This window comes from Cotesia glomerata, linkage group LG4, assembly GCF_020080835.1.
Source record: "Cotesia glomerata isolate CgM1 linkage group LG4, MPM_Cglom_v2.3, whole genome shotgun sequence".
Taxonomy (NCBI): domain Eukaryota; kingdom Metazoa; phylum Arthropoda; class Insecta; order Hymenoptera; family Braconidae; genus Cotesia; species Cotesia glomerata.
The window spans coordinates 25,062,604-25,079,901 of NC_058161.1; the positions used below are offsets into that span (position 1 = coordinate 25,062,604).

Consider the following 17,298-nt stretch of genomic DNA (forward strand, 5'->3'; position numbering starts at 1 on the left):
ATGGGGTGACATCAGGACGTCCACGTAAAATTTTTGTCAAAACGTTTTTTTTTTTCAAAATAGCTACATGAAATGATTTTAAAAAGTAAAAGATGGTTTAATTTAAGTGTTTTCTTGGTGTACATCTACTTATATTATTGTATAAGGGTAATTTGGTTGTAATATAGGCATTTAAAGATCACAAAATTGCTTGACCTTGACGAGTCGAGTATAAAGCACAACCTCACGCGCTTCGCGCTATGAAGCGTACAATATCTTTTCAATAAAATTACTGACAATATTTGTTCTTGTATCGAGAAAATTTTATTAATAATATATTTTTTTCTCTTTTAAAAAACAAAACAAACTAATTGTTGAGATTATTTATTTATAATTTTACATAGTCCGTGAATATTATTCATGATGTTTAAAATTTTGTAAATATTTCAGATTTATAACTTGTAGATCGACCAGTTTCTACGCTATGGTATTTCGGTTTCGGTCAATGCATTGCAAGAATTTTGAGATTGTGTCTTCAGCGCTGCTGCCCTCTGGAAAAATAAACTTAATATTAGTAATAGTAGGCATAATTATTAATCATACAAATTAACTAAATAAATTCTTCTGATTAACAATATATTAAAAAGATTGTTAGAGTAGAGCGAGGCTAGTTGGTCAATTTTTAACGTAACCTGCTACGACTTTTAAAAAATGCATCGGATTTAATTGATTTTTACTCTGATGAGTTCGTAATTTACTCTTGGGGCATTCCATGGAAAATGGGAGAATGACTGAAATTTAAAAATTTCTCTAATTCATTCTAATTTAGTCCTTATTTATTATTGAAAGTCTATATTTTACTAATTTGTAAAAAAAAGTTTTTTTAATCAATAAGAAAATCGATTTTTCTATCCTAGTAACTTTTCAGTCGTACTTACTTGTATCCGGTACAAATGTTGTTTTAATAGTTTTAAAAACAAATTTATTTTATGTTTGTTATTAACTAAAATATTTATTATTATAGTTTTAAGAACAAATTTTTTTATGTTCGGTATTAATTAACACCTAAGTTTATCAAGATCGTGTTGTCAGCATGCTAAATCTTTTATTTGTGTTTTTTAATTATTTTTTTTCAATTATCCTAAATAATTTATAGTTAAATATATAAACAATAATGTTTCTAAGGTTGAAATAATATAAAAGTCTTTTTAATAAACAACTTGATTGTAGACATTTTGTACTTGTCCCACCAGTCACAAATGCCTGTCCCACCAGTCACAATAAAAAAAATTTTTTTAATTGTTTCTACTTAGGTAATCAGTCTAATTCTTCATAATATTGAATGATTGTAGGATAAATTTTGTATTGAGAGGGAAGTATTTTTTAAAAGTTTAGTGGTCGAACTGAAATTGGACTTTAAGTATACCGCGGTAAGAGAGAAGGATTTTTCAATGTCCCAAAAGTCACACTCAGTCAAATGATAATTACGAGAAACTTAAAACGTAATCGAGCTTTTTGACAAAGGGATGTTGTTAATTAGTTATTTTTCTATATTATAAGATAAATTTTACTATAGTATAAGTTTCAGTCACATAATTATATCTGATAATTGATGGAATTCCAGAGTCAAATGTCCCACCAGTCACTATGGAATGCCCCTCTTATTTACATTATTTTATTACATTATCATTAAATTGTCTAGCGATGTAAAAATTATTCAAAAACAAGTTTAGAAGTTACACTGAGAAAAAGTATATGCAATAAGCTATAAAATAAACAAAATAAAACCCCAGGAAGTCAAGTGCCCTAGTTTTTACTCTAAAGTTCCTACCTTATCGGCGGTCGGTCATAAAATTATTTTTGTGGCGCAAGGTTAGGTACTACATTATGAGTCGACATTTCAATAGTTACTATCTTTCAAGATATTTAAAATACTATGGAAGTATGTTATGTACGCATACTTTATTTTAACGCGTTGGTTTTTCTACTGTAAGAATACGTATTCGTGCGGTACTAATATGAGTATCTGAATCATCACAATACTCAGTATCGGTTTTGGGCTTATATTTTCTGTACGACACTATAGCAAATCAACAGTTACTACAGTGAGAAAGTTCCCGCAGATCTACTCACTCATAATGTTTACGTTCTTTAACGGTGACATCTCTAATTCGGATAGACTTTGTGCCTTTAACCTATATTATATTATCACTCAAAGTCTATCTAGATACTTTGTTACTTCCATTCTAATTTTTAATCCAAAAATAAATTCAATAATTATAAAAAATTATATTATTATAAATAAAAATATTGTAATACATATAAATATTTTTTTCCTCATATAAACTTTGACAAGCGAGATTAATATAGTTTTTTTAATTTCAATATATTATAAATTTTTTTTATTAATTGATTATTAAAAAGTTATAATTAGAATATTTTTAGTAGCAAATAGTAATAAATTGAAAGAGGTTATAGTATTTTTTTTCTCTGAAATGACGTTTACAGTGTCTTCTATCATAACCTTTTACTTTTAAATTTAAAGAAATCAGTTTAAAAATGGAGCTGATGCATATTGCGGTGGGACTAAAACTTCGTATAAGTTTTAGGGTCATACAAGTATCGCTGTTCTACCGAATACTCACTTTCGTTAACGCAGTTATTAAAGTATTTCAATGCTTCATTAATATCGAAAAGTTCATCCGTCACTGTTATGAAAATTGCCAGGTATTTTTTGAGAAGATCCGCGTCTATTGAGTTATCTGATTTTATCTGTAAGAAAATGTTCGTCAACTTTGGCAAGCATCAAGACAGATTGTTATATATAAGTATGAGATTCTTACGGTATTCAAATCTTTCAGAATACAAACATTGCTGCGATGCACTGGATCCGTTACCGTTAAATTTGAGCCATTCATCTCTAAACAATGAAGAACTACATCCATATAAACTTTGTAATCCTGAAGCGTGAACTGAAAATAGTAATGGTAATATTGTATTATTAGTTTAATATCTTCAATTTCATATCATTTTTCATGAATTATTATTGTATAGTACTTACCAAATTCAGTTTTTTTATGAAACATGCTAAATATTCACTAACATCGTAATGAGTTACTATTTTTTTTTCGTCAGGGGATAGAGAACGATAGTACTGGTTCTGCCGTGTAACGTTTGATGAATTGTTTAAATATTCACATTCTCCATTTGCAGCTAATAAAAGATCGTTATGGTTGACAGGTTCCTAGAAAAACATAAGCCAGCGGAGATATTAATCATAATTAAAAATATTTTTAAGCAATTTCAAAAAATGTAGAATGCAATGGAGTGAACCATAAGGGGAAAAATAATAAAATATAACTAGAAAATATGTTGTCGTAACAAATAAATATGATTGAAGCAAATTAAATAGTTCCCTCAATAAACATTAGTGGAGTTGTGATAAGAAAATAGTTTGTTGTAAGAGAGAAATTTTCTCAAGACAAGAAAATTTACCTCAAAACAACAAGATTTTCTTGAGTTAAATAAATTTTCTTGGATCAAGATACGAATTTCTTAAAGCAAGAGAATTAATTTTGTTGGAATAAGTGAAATTTCTTGTGTCAAAAAAAAAATTTTTTTTTCGCTTAAGAAAATAATCAAGAAGAAAAATATTTTCTTGGCTCAAGTGAACCTTTTTTCCTGTGTAACAACAATCATTTTGTTAGAACTACAAAATAATTTAGCGACTATTAGTCTGCTAATTTTGTAGTAGTAACAAAGTGATTTTGTTGGCAAAAATAGTTGTAAAATTCTAAGAAGCTTTTCTATAAAATTGTCGATATAATTATAATTAAAGTTAAAAACGCTCAAAAACTTTTCTATTGGGAAGTTAGTAGCTCTTGAATCTCAAAATCCACCTACGAGCTCGAAAATCTAGTTACTGTCTTGGAAAAATGTTTTTGAGAAAATTCAGCTAACAAAATAATTAATTATTTGTCGCAAATAATTTAGTTATTTCAACAGCAACATTTGTTTAACCAACTGAGTGATTTATGGTGAACCAGCAACAAAATTTTTTTCATATAACCTGCATTGAAAATGCGAGTTTCAATGCCTGTTGAGCCAACCGCAACTAAACAATTTCAGATCAATGCGACGGTTGCCGGGCAGGAATCAATCATTTCTTCCCGACGGACAAAAATGACGATTTTCTGTCCGCGAAATAAAGTTGCAGCTTTATTTTCAATCGCATCAGAGTATGGTTTGTTTGTTTTATACACTTATAGAAAAACAATCTTGATTCAAGAAACTTTTTTTCTTCAAAACTTGAACTCTTGAAACTAGATATAGATATATTTCTTTCAAGAATTTTTGTCTCTTGGTTCAAGATAGGCGATAACATTGATTCAAGATGTTACCGACTTGTGTTAAGAATGGCTTTTTTTTTGAGTCATTAATTACTTCACTTATTTCCAATAAATAATTTTTATTTGGTATAACAATTAAAGACTATTTAGTTTTTGAAATGTACTTTGATGAATTATTTTGAGTTTCTTAAACGATAATGTTATTTTGTTTGAAAAACTTAAATGTATCGATTGAACATAATATAGCTCTTAAGCCAAGAAAATCTAAATCAAGACAAGAAATTCTTAAAGCAAAATAATCATTTGTCTCCCAAAATAAATTCTTAGATCAAGAAAATATCTCTTGAGTCAACATAAATTTTCTATCAGTGTACCTTTATAATTGTCATTCTAACTATTTAATCGTACTGACATATTATAATTCCGTTACTAAGCATAAATAAGAATGACAAAAGAAAACTCTTCAATTTACGAATAATGTTTAATAAAAAATAAACCATTACTTTCTATTTTATTATAAGTTTTATGATAAAATGGTATTTTCGCTATTCGTCTGAAACTATCTAGTTCTGGTTGGCTCCAGACATTGAAACTAGCATTTTTAATGCAACTTATATGAAAAATATAATGTATGGAGCGGGATGAAAAACGATTTCAGACCGAGTGATGCCAACCCTCGCTTCGCTCGGGCAGGCAACTTCACTCTGGTCTGAAATCGTTTTGTTTCATCCCTAGTCACACAATATACTCCCGGGTCAAAAAATTTAGTCTGTTTTATGATTAATAAAAATTTTTAATATTTTTCATTCAATTTAATTTTATTATGTGTATCTATTTTATATAAGAATTTAATCTGTTTTTGCCCGTATTATCTCCAATTCAGACCAATTTCAGATCATTTTTAATGTTATAATAAAATTGTTTTCTATCGTTTCAAGACCAAAATCAGAATTTTTTTGTCACAATCATTTAACTGGTTTTGATCGCATCAAGGTCAAAAACAGACCAAAACGTTGCATAATTTTTAGTTGGTTTTTGATCGACACCAGATTAATAATAATAATAATAATAATAATAATAATAATAATAATAAAATATTTATTTATTTATTTATTTATTATTATTTTATTCATGTCCTCGAAGATCCTCTACAGGGCACAGCTTTTCATTCTCTGAAATTGAAATAGTGACTATTCACTATTTCATAGTGCAATGTATTCTTCGCAGTACCTAATAGTGAATACCGCTCATTAAATGATGCGTGAAAGTATGAAATTTAACATTAATCTTGTCATCTTGTCGATGTATTCACATTGTCTTTAATAACGATAAATAGAAAACTCTAGATTTAGATACATAATCAAACGATGAGAACTATTTTATATACGTATGTTAATACAAATTTATTAGTTATTACTGTAACTAATATTCGCAGTTACGAAACTTTTATAATCCATGAAATGTTAAGCTATGACAGATAAATATGATAGATGTAAGGTTATAATCGACGTTCAGTTCATAAAATAAGAGAGCGCATGAATATATTATAAATTAATTTATTTTTTTAAATAAATGCGACTTATAATTTTTAATGAGTTACTTTTGAGTCCAAAAAATTATAAGTCACCATCTTAATCAACTTTTGGCTTTTGAACATTTAGAGTGAAAATTGTAGATCAAAAGCAGTATAAGATTTCATATTAAATTTAAAAACGATCCATAAAGTTCATCTACAAATTAACTAGACTAAAAACCGATCAAACTTTTAAAACTTTTTAGTCTCATTAGATACAAAACAGCATAAAATATTCATAGCTGCTCAATTATTTTACTAAAAAGTTATTTAGACTTAAAACAGATCAAAAATAATTTGAATAGTAGATCAAATATAGATGAAAATGTTTTTAAAAGTTCAAATACAGATCAATAAGTTCAAATGCAGATCATTTAGCTTAAAATCAGTTTAAATTTTTCGACCCGGGGCTATTGCTATCCTGACATAACAATATTGATATTTCAGCAAATCGATTTGTTAATTCTGAAATATTTTGTTGTACCAAAAGATTCTGCGATTACAAAACTGTTTTATTATAAAATATAAATTGTTCATTATACCCCAGACTTTGTTATCACATGATTTGTTATCCTTACACCACATTCATATGTTACCATATGTCTTATGTAGTCCTAATATAAATTATTTTTTTGCATGTTACTAAGTATAACATCATAATTCTAAAAATTTTTAAAATAATTTACTTACTGCGCTTGTGACGGTAGCTAGAAGAAACCAAGCCAACAAAATCGAATACAGAGTCGCCATTTCTGAATAAATTTCAAACCTTCACAGTAGTTATATTTTCCTTTCTATTTAAATTTTTTCTTTCTCAACGGGTTTTTATAATACCTTCCTCAATCTGAGCCAACTCACTATTTCTTTCCGTTCCACCAATGGAAAATTTACACGCTCCGATGAGTAAGAATTTGATAAAGTTTTTCAGGTCGTAAAAAAAAAAACAAATAATAAATGTTATCGTACTTTGCAACATTTTATTACACTTGCATGAATATTTTTCCAACAAATCGAAGAATGTTTCCAACAAACCAGAATGACCTCTTAAAAAATCTAATTTTGTAATTATAACAATTTTATACTTTAAAAACTTTTAAGACACTAGGATAAATATGAAACTATTAAGTTACGTGAGCTTTTGGAACAGTTACTGGAATATTTACTGTTAAGAAATCTGTGAGCATTATTTATGATGATTAAAATTTTGGAAATATTCCAGATTTATAACTTGTAGATCGGCCAGTTTTTACGCTATGGAATTTTGGTTTTGTTTAACGCATTGCGAGAATTTAATAATTGTGTCGTCAGCGCTGGTGCCCTCTGAAAAAATAAACTTAATATTAGTATATATATATATAATTTATATAGTTTAATATATATATATAATATAGTATATATATAATTTTAATCCTGCATAGGAAAAACTGGCCCTTAATGACCGAAACAGATTATTCCATAGTTACGTCTGGCATTTTAAAACTTGGCGCTTAAAGTTTACTTATTCAGTTACTACAGTGTATACAAAATTTCTCGCGTCGCACTCTAGTATGTAGAAATAGAAACTATTAAAACTCAATTTTAGACTGGAGTTTCCGGTCTACCTATGAAATTACCGCACATAAGCATTTTTTATAGTCTACGAATGTCAGATTTTGCACCGAAAAAAGTTCTAAAACTAAAAATTTACGTTGCTATAGTTTGTGCTGCTTAAATTTATTAATTAAAAATAGAATTAATTAAAAAGTATATAAAAAGTAAATGATTAACAGTTTATGACGATGTAGTCTATTATTAAAAAACATAACTTTTAATATAATTATTATAATAAATATATAAAATTTTCTAACCCTAAAATCAGGCTCTGCTTACGGTATAGTACTCGGTAGGCTGGCGTTTGAACGGTACTTGGCGCCAGACTTCTACCGAGTCTGTAGATATAAAATATACAAAATAAAACCCCAGGCAGTCAAGTGGCCTAGTTTTTACTCCGACGTTCCTACCTTATCGACGGTCAGTCATAAAATTATTTTACGGCGCAAGGTTAGGTACTGCATTATGAGCCGACTTTTTAAGAGTTACTACCTTTCAAGATATTATTTAAAATACTACGGGAGTATAAGTCATATACGCATACTTTATTTTAACGCGTTGGTTTTTCTACTGTAAGAATACGTATTCGTGCGGTACTAATATGAGTATCTGAATCATCACAATACTCAGTATCGGTTTTGGGCTTATATTTTCTGTACGACACTATAGCAAATCAACAGTTAGTACAGTGAGAAAGTTCCCGCAGATCTACTCACTCATATGTTTACGTTCTTTAACGGTGACTTCTCTAATTCGGATAGACTTTGTGCCTTTAACCTATATTATATTATCACTCAAAGTCTATCTAGATACTTTGTTACTTCCATTCTAATTTTTAATCCAAAAATAAATTCAATAATTATGAAAAATTATATTATTATAAATAAAAATATTGTAATACATATAAATATTTTTTTCCTCATATAAACTTTGACAAGCGAGATTAATATAGTTTTTTTAATTTCAATATATTATAAATTTATTTTATTAATTGATTATTAAAAAGTTATAATTAGAATATTTTTAGTAGCAAATAGTAATAAATTGAAAGAGGTTATAGTATTTTTTTTCTCTGAAATGACGTTTACAGTGTCTTCTATCATAACCTTTTACTTTAAAATTTAAAGAATTCCGTTTAAAAATGGAGTTGATACGTATTGTGGTGGTACTAAAACTTCGTATAAGTTTGAGGGTTATACAAGTATCGCTGTGCTACCAAATACTTACTTTCGTTACCGCAAATATCAATAAATTTGTAAGCATTTTCAACATCAGTAAGTTTTTCTGTCCGTACTTAGTAAACTGCCAGGTATTTTTTGAGAACTTCCTTGTCTATTGAGTTGTCTGATTTTATCTGTAAAAAAATGTTCGTTAACCTTGGCAAGCAACAAGACAGATCGTTATATATAAGTATGAGATTCTTACAGATTTGAAACCTTTGAGAATACATGTATTGCGACCAAGCAGCCATTCATCTGAATCCTTTACTATCGTTGAATTAGAGTCCATCAAATCGGAACATTTAACAATTAAATCCACGAGAACTTTTAAATCCTGAAGCGTGAACTGAAAGTAAAAATGGTAATATTTATTTATTTATTTATTTATTTAGTAACAATAGTAACAATATTGTATTATTAGTTTAATACTTTAGATTTCATATCATATTTCATGAAACATTATTGCATAGTATTTGCCAGTTTCTGATTTTTCATGACACATGCTAAATATTCAACATCAGCGTAATGAGTAAATAATTCTTTTTTTTCGCTGGATAGAGAACTATTGTACTGGTTGGTCAGTTCAGCAATTGATGAATCGTTTAAGTTTTGACATATTTCATATGTACTTTTTATAATATTGGCATAGTCGACAGGGTCCTGGAAAAACATTAGCCAGTGGAAATATTAATCATAATTAAAAATATTTTTATGTAATTTTTAATAATGAAGAAAGAATACAATGAAGTGAACCATAAGGGGTTAAAATAATGAAAAATATGTTGTGCACGGAGAAAAATTTATAAGAACCTTTCCAAAAATTATGGGAATGATTTCTATGATTATTAACTCAAGGCTAGTAAGGTCCTTTGTAACGTCCACGTTTTCAAAATTATAAATATCTAATTAGTCCCCAGCTCGAAATTTGCTCGCCGGAGTCCAGGGTCATAAACGGGGATCACATTATCAATAACAAAATATAAACAAAGCACTTCATTTTAAACATCTCAAAAATTACCCGTTACAAATTTTTGGCGCTCGAACAGGGACTTGTGATTTTGTTTCGTGGTAGCGGGAATTTTGGGTACTGCGATTTTCAATTTAGTTAGTTTTTCCCTATTATCTCACCAAGATGAGTAAGAAAACGGGTACAAAAACATGGGTATGGTCGCTCAAAAAGGACGCGGTCATTAGCGAGCTTGAAAAATTTCGAGTGGAAATCGAGCCAAAGGCGACGTTGCCGGAGCTTAGATTCCTACTGAAAGCCGAACTTAATAAATTGCGAGCGGCAAATGCGGGTCGTCCGGGTCGATATGACCATATGACCTCGATCAATCCGAGGCCGAATTAGACAAACTTCCAGTGGAGACAGAGGAAGAAGATCCCGAGAATGATGACGAGCTATCCTCAGACGAGGACCCAGAGGGCGATAACGCGTCACCCGAGGCACAGACTGCCAGACAACGACGGGCACAGGAGAAAAGATTGCGAGCTGAGATCGAGGCGGAAGAACGCGAGCGGATCGAGGCGGAAGAAAAGGAGCGGGTTGAGAGGGAGAGGATAGAACGGGAGGAACGCGTACGGTTAGCACGTGAGGCAGAAAAAGAAAAGAGAGAGCAGGAGAGGTTAGCTCGCGAGGCCGAAGCAGAAGCCGAAAAGGAGTTACGCGAACGATTGCGCCAGGAAATAAGGGCGCGACTTTTGCGAGAAAAAGAGGAACAACGAGTTTACGAACTTCAGCTCGACGCGAACGAAGCGCGAATGAGGTATGAGGCCGAGCAGCGGAAAAAGGCGGAGCGAGAGGCCCGCATGAACCCTCACGGCAGCAATCATGATCGTGTTCCGAGTTTGGAAAATGAGCGGCGAGGAGACGGGGACGGAAACCGCCGGTCGGAACACATGGTTGACCTAGTGAGCCCGACCAGAGTAGGCCCCGTGTTCCAAGGAACACCCAGGCATGACCAATCTCATCACTCAGTGCTTGGGGATGATTCCGCTGAACTCCGCAGGAGGGATCTGGTTCGGAAGTGGAACGTCGTGTTCAAGGGGGAACGCGACGTTCAAGACTTTTTGGAACGGCTGGAGGAAATGGCAGAAAGTTATGGGTTCGAGATGGACCACCTGCTGCCATGCATCCCAATATTGTTGCGCGAAAAGGCTCTCCTCTGGTATCGTAACAACAAGAGAGATTGGGTCTCTTGGGAAGATTTTGTGTCGGACCTGAAATCTTTTTATCTACCTCCGGGTCTCGAACTCGAGCTGGAAGAGCAGATCCGGAACAGCGTCCAGGGAGAAACCGAGTCTGCGGCGGAATACGCAACCAGACTGCAAACCTTGATGCGAAGACATGGCTAGATGTCAAACTCGGCCCGTCTTACCTGGCTATATCATAACATGAGACCGGAATATCGACGTTACATGAAGCGCACAGAGTTCGCTAACGTCCCAGGACTTTTACGGCTTGCAAGAGAGTACGAGCATCTCGATGCTCAAGAGAAACCCCCCGCGGTTAAAGAGATTAAACAAACAGCCCGGAAACCGGAAACCTCGTTCAATCGAAAGCCCGCGAAACCCATCGAATCGGCACCCGTAGAGATCTTTGAGTATAACTGGCGTGATTGTTGCTGGCGATGCCGCCAAAAGGGGCACACCAGAGAACAGTGTACGAATCGGGCGGTAAAGTTTTGTAGGCGATGCGGAAAACTGGACACGTATTCTCGCGATTGCTGCCCATACCAGGGAAACGCCGCGAGAACCGGCACGCGCTCCCAAAACCGGCCCGTGAACCCACAGGGAGCACCACCACAAGGAAAGAACACTGCCCCGACCAATCCAGAGCCTCAGGCGAGCACTTCCGGCCAACAGCACTGAAGCCCGGCGAGAAACGTCCCTTCGCCGAGATTGGACTCGGTGGTATAAAAATCCATGCATTAATGGATACTGGTGCAACCGCGTCTATTGTCTCCCAACGAATCTGGGACTTTATCCGCGAAAATAGACTGCACACGAAACATAACCCCACTCCGATACGGGGATCGACATTAGGGAATCAAGTGATTCTGTCATCTGGTACAGTTTGGGTCAATGTCCGGGAAAACAATCGCTCTTACGAGCTACCATTTCACGTCATGCCAACCTACACAAACGATATGCTTTTAGGCGTTGACAACCTGACGATATTAGGTTATCAGTTGCAACGCAGGACAGAATCCTTTAATGCGTTGGATATGGAATACGATCTGGAGACTGCTCGACAGGAAATTAAGACCTGGCTCAAACTAGACGAAGAAATAGTTGGCCCTACCCGGTGTGCGACGCACAAAATTAAAATTAAACCCGGAACTGAACCCGTAAAGGCGCGTTACTTTCCGAAAAACCCGAAAATGCAACAAATTATGAATAACGAAGTTGACAAAATGCTGAAAGATGGAATCATCGAACCATCTAACAGCCCGTGGAACTCTCCTGTCGTGTTGGTCAAGAAAAAGGACCGGAAATACCGGTTCTGCGTAGATTTTAGGAAAGTAAACGACGTCTCCGAGAAAGATGCATTTCCAATACCACACGTGAATGCATCATTGGACAAACTGAGGAAAGCTAAATTTATTAGCACTATCGATTTGAAAAGTGGTTACTGGCAGATACCACCAGAGGAAGAAAGCAAACCGTTAACTGCTTTCACGATTCCTGGACGTGGACTGTTTCAATTTCGAGTAATGCCTTTTGGTCTACATTCAGCGCCTGCGACGTTCCAGCGCGTAATGTACGAAGTTTTAGGCGCGGATCTTGAAACGCACGTAGTAGTGTACCTGGACGACATAATTGTTGTTAGCGAAACCCTTGACGAACACATGTCAATCCTGAAAAAGGTCATGACTCGACTTCGCGCGGCGAACCTGAAATTGAATCCAGAGAAATCACATTTCTTAAAGGAAAGTACTGTGTACTTAGGCCACGTAATCGACGAGCAGGGAATTCGAACGGACCCAGACAAGGTTAAGGCCATGATGGCGCAGGACCATGATGGCGCAGAGAAGGTCATTGCATATGCGAGCCGAGGTCTGACGAAAGCCGAACGAAACTATAGCGTAACCGAAAAGAAATGCCTCGCAGTGGTCTGGGCAATCCAGAAACTGAGACCATATCTCGAAGAGTATGAGTTCACGGTTATCACGGATCACCAGTCACTGAAATGGCTCCGATCGATAGAGAGTCCAAGCGGACGCGTAGCTCGATGGAACCTGTACTTGCAACAGTACAATTTCGACATCGTGTACCGAAAAGGGAAGTGGAATAAAGTCGCGGACGCCCTATCGCGAAGCACCCCTGAAAATTCCGCTGAGGAAGATCCTCACGAACCAGAAACCGATTTAGTACTAAAAGCCTTAGAGCTTGGGGACACGTGGTACGAAAGAATCGTCAAAGGAGTCGAGAATGACCCCCAGCGTTATCCCGAGTACTGCTTGAAACAAGGCCTGTTATACCGACATCGTTATCACAGTTTGGACTACACTGATCGAGGCGACGTCTGGAAATTATGTGTTCCGGTCGCAGGAGTCAGTAAAGTCCTACAGCAAAATCATGACGTTCCTTCAGCCGGCCATTTAGGCATCGCAAAGACGATAGCTCGTGTTTCGAGCCAATATTATTGGCCACGTATGAGGGCAGAAATCACATCCTATGTGCGCCAGTTCGGGACATGTCAGGCATTCAAGGCCTCACAGCAACCCCCGTCGGCCCCAATGGGAACAATCCCTGCCCCGAAGCCCTGGTCCGTCGTATCTGCGGACGTAATAGGCCCCAAACCTCGATCTTCGCGAGGAATGAGCTACCTGGTAGTCTTCCAAGACAAGTTCTCTAAGTGGATAGAAATCCAACCGCTACGGCGACAGACAGCCACCGTGATTGCGACTGCTTTCAAAGAAAGAGTCTTGCTGCGTTTTGGCAGGGTAGATACGGTAATTACCGAAAATGGTACCCCTTTTATAAGCAAGGAGTTCACTTCCTTATTGCAACAATTCGGGATAAATCACGTACGAACCCCACCATATTCGCCTCAATGCAATCCAGTCGAGAGAACAAACCGAGTCATAGGAACAATGATTGCCCAATTTGTAGGAACCAACCAGCGAAACTGGGATAAGCAAGTTCCAGAGTTCACTTTCGCCTATAACACTGCGAAACATGACGCGACAGAATTTTCTCCGGCGTATTTGAATTACGGCCGCGAAATCCTGCCTCCTTTGTCAATAAGAGCACGAGCCGACCGAGGGAAAAGCGAGGTTTATGATCCGCATCAAGCAGCCAAGACCTTGGAAGACACCATTGAGTTGGTCAAGGTTAATCTGGCCCAAGCCTATGGGAAACAAGCCAAGTACTACAATCGCAGACGTGGTTCCTGGCAACCAGCTCTTGGAGACCTGGTCAGCAAGAGGGAACACCATTTGTCCTCGGCGATTGACCACTTTTCAGCTAAACTTGCGGAGAAGTACGCGACGGGTTTTACGGTAACTAAAATCGTCGGTCCTTCCGTATACGAGGTTAGCAAAGACGGTAAAACGTTCACCGCACACATTAAAGACTTGAAACCTTTCCATGAGGGAAATCCCCCGGAACCTGACCCTGAAAAACCTGAACGCGATCAAATTGACCGTGAAAACCATGAACCGGATTTAGATGAAACCTTAGGACCGCGTCGTGTAACCCGAGCTATGGCCAAAAAGGCAAAATTAGCCTCTGCCGCCGGAGAACCGGGTTGAAAGCGGAACGCCCAGAAAACTGTTAGAGTCAAGTTACATTTTTTGTTTAGACATATTTAGACTGGTTTAGTTTTGAAAATTTTGTTCAAATTTTATCACCTAGTAGCCAATCACGTAATTTCTTAAATCGAAATGTCTATACAGGGTTATGAAACAAAATCATGACAAACGAAATACAAAGTTTTCTTTTTTTTGTTTAATAGTAGAAAAACTTAATATTAAGGGTCAAAACTGGTCTCATGAATGTTAGTAGAGCCTTTTATTTTGATCATACTTTAAATTTAGACATACAAGATGGAGCCTCAATACACGGAAGAAGAAGAAATATGGTTGCTCGAAGAGATGCTGAGGAATCCATTGGACATCGTCCTTCACCGCCTGCCAGAAGCAGCCAAACCTTCGAGCCCCATCCAAAATGCTGTCCACGAACCTTATGATCCGACTAATCCCGGCTTCGTAAGACCAGCCAATCGTAAGCCAGCCAAGTCGACCACAGCAGTCAAGGCAAACGTGAAACAGAACCACCACGACCTGTTTAAACGTAGGAGGCCCAAGACGCGGATCAGGCCAGTCACGGCCAGCTTACTAAAACTGGCCAGAAGGCCTGAAACCAAGGGCGCCGACGTTGTCGACCCGGGCCCACGTCAGAAACGCAGTCCCCAGTCGAACGCCACGCCAACGAAGCCTGCCAGTAATGAGAGTGCTGGACCAGTCGTTGAATTTGCCAAGCCAATCGCTGACGCCAGTGAACCAGTCGCTGGACTGGCTGAACCAGTCGCCGAACTGGTTGAACCTGATGTTCAACCAGTTGTCGTTCCTGATGTTGAAACTGGTGTGCCAATGGAAGCCGATGAACTTGTGGTACCTACCACTGAGGATCCTGCTGAGCTAGTTGAACCTGTCGTTGATCCTGTCACACCTGCTGATCTTGTTGAACCTGTTGCTGAAACCGCCGTTGAACCAGTGAAACCTGTTGATGCCGTTGCACCCGCTGCCGAACCTGTAAAGGAAAAGAAAAGTGTAAACCGCCTGGGCCCATGTCAACAACGCAATCCCCAACGGGAAGGCCCGAAAATTCGGGAAACCACCGTGTTCTCGAATAAAATACGTCTGGTAGCACCACAGAAGCCGCAAGAGTCAAACAACTGACCCGTGGTACGTGCTCCATCAGCCACGACGAGGGTTAAACCCGAAGTTCGCTGGGTGATGCCAGAATACCCAGAACTGGAGGACTATCCAGAGTCCTTTGCAAAAAAACCTGGAGACCTGTTCACCAGCCCCCAGAAGACCAAAGACCCGATGCAGAAATTGAAGGAGTCCTTGGCCTCCTTGGAGAATCTGCAGAGCTGGCCGTTCCTGCCAGGAAGGAGAACCAAGCGCACTTTCAGCGCCTACGACCAACACGAGCGCATCTGGAAAGTCACCCAGACGAGAAACCAGCTGAAACCGACGTTACAATCGACCCAGCAGCGGCTAGAAGATCTGGTGGGTAAATTCACCTAAAGAAAAGTGGCAAACGAAGTTCACCACTTTTCTTTCCAAGGAAAGAGGGGTATGACCAAGATTTGGGAACAGAGACAGCTGAGGAGTAGGGTGGGAAGGCGGAACAAGGAGGGGAGCAGCAGCGGCTAGAAGATCTGGTGGGTAAATTCACCTAAAGAAAAGTGGAAAACGAAGTTCACCACTTTTCTTTCCAAGGAAAGAGGGGTATGACCAAGATTTGGGAACAGAGACAGCTGAGGAGTAGGGCGGGAAGGCGGTACAAGGAGGGGAGCGACAGCGGCTACCTACTCGACGGTCCAATTCTCGTTTGATTTAATTTAATGTTGTTTATCGTTTAAAATAAACGTTTATAGTTATATTTTTGATCAGATAGGTATTATGATTATTATTACGGTTTACTTAGTTCAAATATTATTTAAACTATTAATTTACTTCGTTTCTTATATTAAATTACAAGTTATTTATTATTATTTGAAAAAAAAAAAGACAGAGTCTTAATTATAATTATGACCCAGATTTTACTTTTGTATCTGAGTATTTTAGTTTATTTTTTTTATTATTACTTAAAAATTAATAGAAACAATTATTGTTATTAGTGCGGCGATTATTATTTAATTTTTGTATTTATTTAATAATTTTATATTATTGTTACCGAAGGTATGATTAAATTGTGAAAGAAATTAAAAGACTGGCAAAATTATTCTAAGTCCCGAGGACAATTTAGTATGGAAAATCAACGAATGGATATAAAATGAAAGAAATGACGATTATTATTTTTGTAAGAAATAAATTAGGTAAGCGAAGATTTTATAAGTTCCGAGGACAATTTAGTATGGAAAATCAACGAATGGATATATAATGAAGGAAATTGCGATTAAAATAATAAAGAATTGTGAATTTGACGAAACGAATGGATAGAGAATGAAGGAAATTGCGATTAAAATAATAAAGAATTGAGTTTCAAAAATAAAAACTTAGAATTTGGCGAGACAAATGGATAGAAAATGAAGGAAATTGCGATTAAAATAATAAATAATTATTTTTGAATGCTAGTTCGAGGACACCGGACAGGTGTCTAACACGACTCTTCCGGTTCGTTACAAGAGAGTTAGGGGAAAAATGATAAACGCCAAAATTTGGCTCGGAAAAGCAAGTCTTGTGACAGAGTGGTTATTTGTGGTGAATACTCTTCCAACAATAACACCTGGAGGGACATTACCGTGGTTTCGTCTAGAACATTGGTAAGTACCTTTGCACTCTTAACAAGATTTGACTTCCCTGGATTTTTGACCTTCTGTCAAAACTCCAGTAGGTGATCATACACC

The 17,298-nt window shown here is 36.2% G+C and overlaps 1 protein-coding gene and 1 long non-coding RNA gene across 2 annotated transcripts; both read right to left on the bottom strand.

The window, feature by feature from the left end:
* Positions 1-350: 350 nt before the first annotated feature.
* Positions 351-3,237, bottom strand: LOC123263240. Its single transcript, XR_006509131.1, has 4 exons — positions 3,041-3,237; positions 2,823-2,951; positions 2,625-2,751; positions 351-530 (listed from the first exon to the last, which is right to left on the bottom strand). It is a non-coding gene; the product is annotated as an uncharacterized LOC123263240 (long non-coding RNA).
* A 5,485-nt stretch (positions 3,238-8,722) lies between these two features.
* On the bottom strand, positions 8,723-9,398 carry LOC123263237. The gene is made up of 3 exons (XM_044725840.1): positions 9,189-9,398; positions 8,917-9,057; positions 8,723-8,845 (listed from the first exon to the last, which is right to left on the bottom strand). Exons 1-3 carry the CDS (start codon positions 9,381-9,383, stop codon positions 8,786-8,788), a joined length of 396 nt encoding a protein of 131 aa, XP_044581775.1. The 5' UTR covers positions 9,384-9,398; the 3' UTR covers positions 8,723-8,785.
* Positions 9,399-17,298: the final 7,900 nt, after the last annotated feature.

What these genes read in the sequence shown, in the direction of transcription:
- LOC123263237 (XM_044725840.1), bottom strand. Translation starts at nt 9,383, where the DNA reads ATGTTTTTCCAGGACCCTGTCGACTATGCCAATATTATAAAAAGTACA. An exon ending in TCATGAAAAATCAGAAACTG is followed by an intron (nt 9,058 to 9,188) that starts GCAAATACTATG and finishes TTTTACTTTCAG; the next exon opens with TTCACGCTTCAGGATTTAAA. An exon ending in TTCTCAAAGGTTTCAAATCT is followed by an intron (nt 8,846 to 8,916) that starts GTAAGAATCTCA and finishes ATTTTTTTACAG; the next exon opens with ATAAAATCAGACAACTCAAT.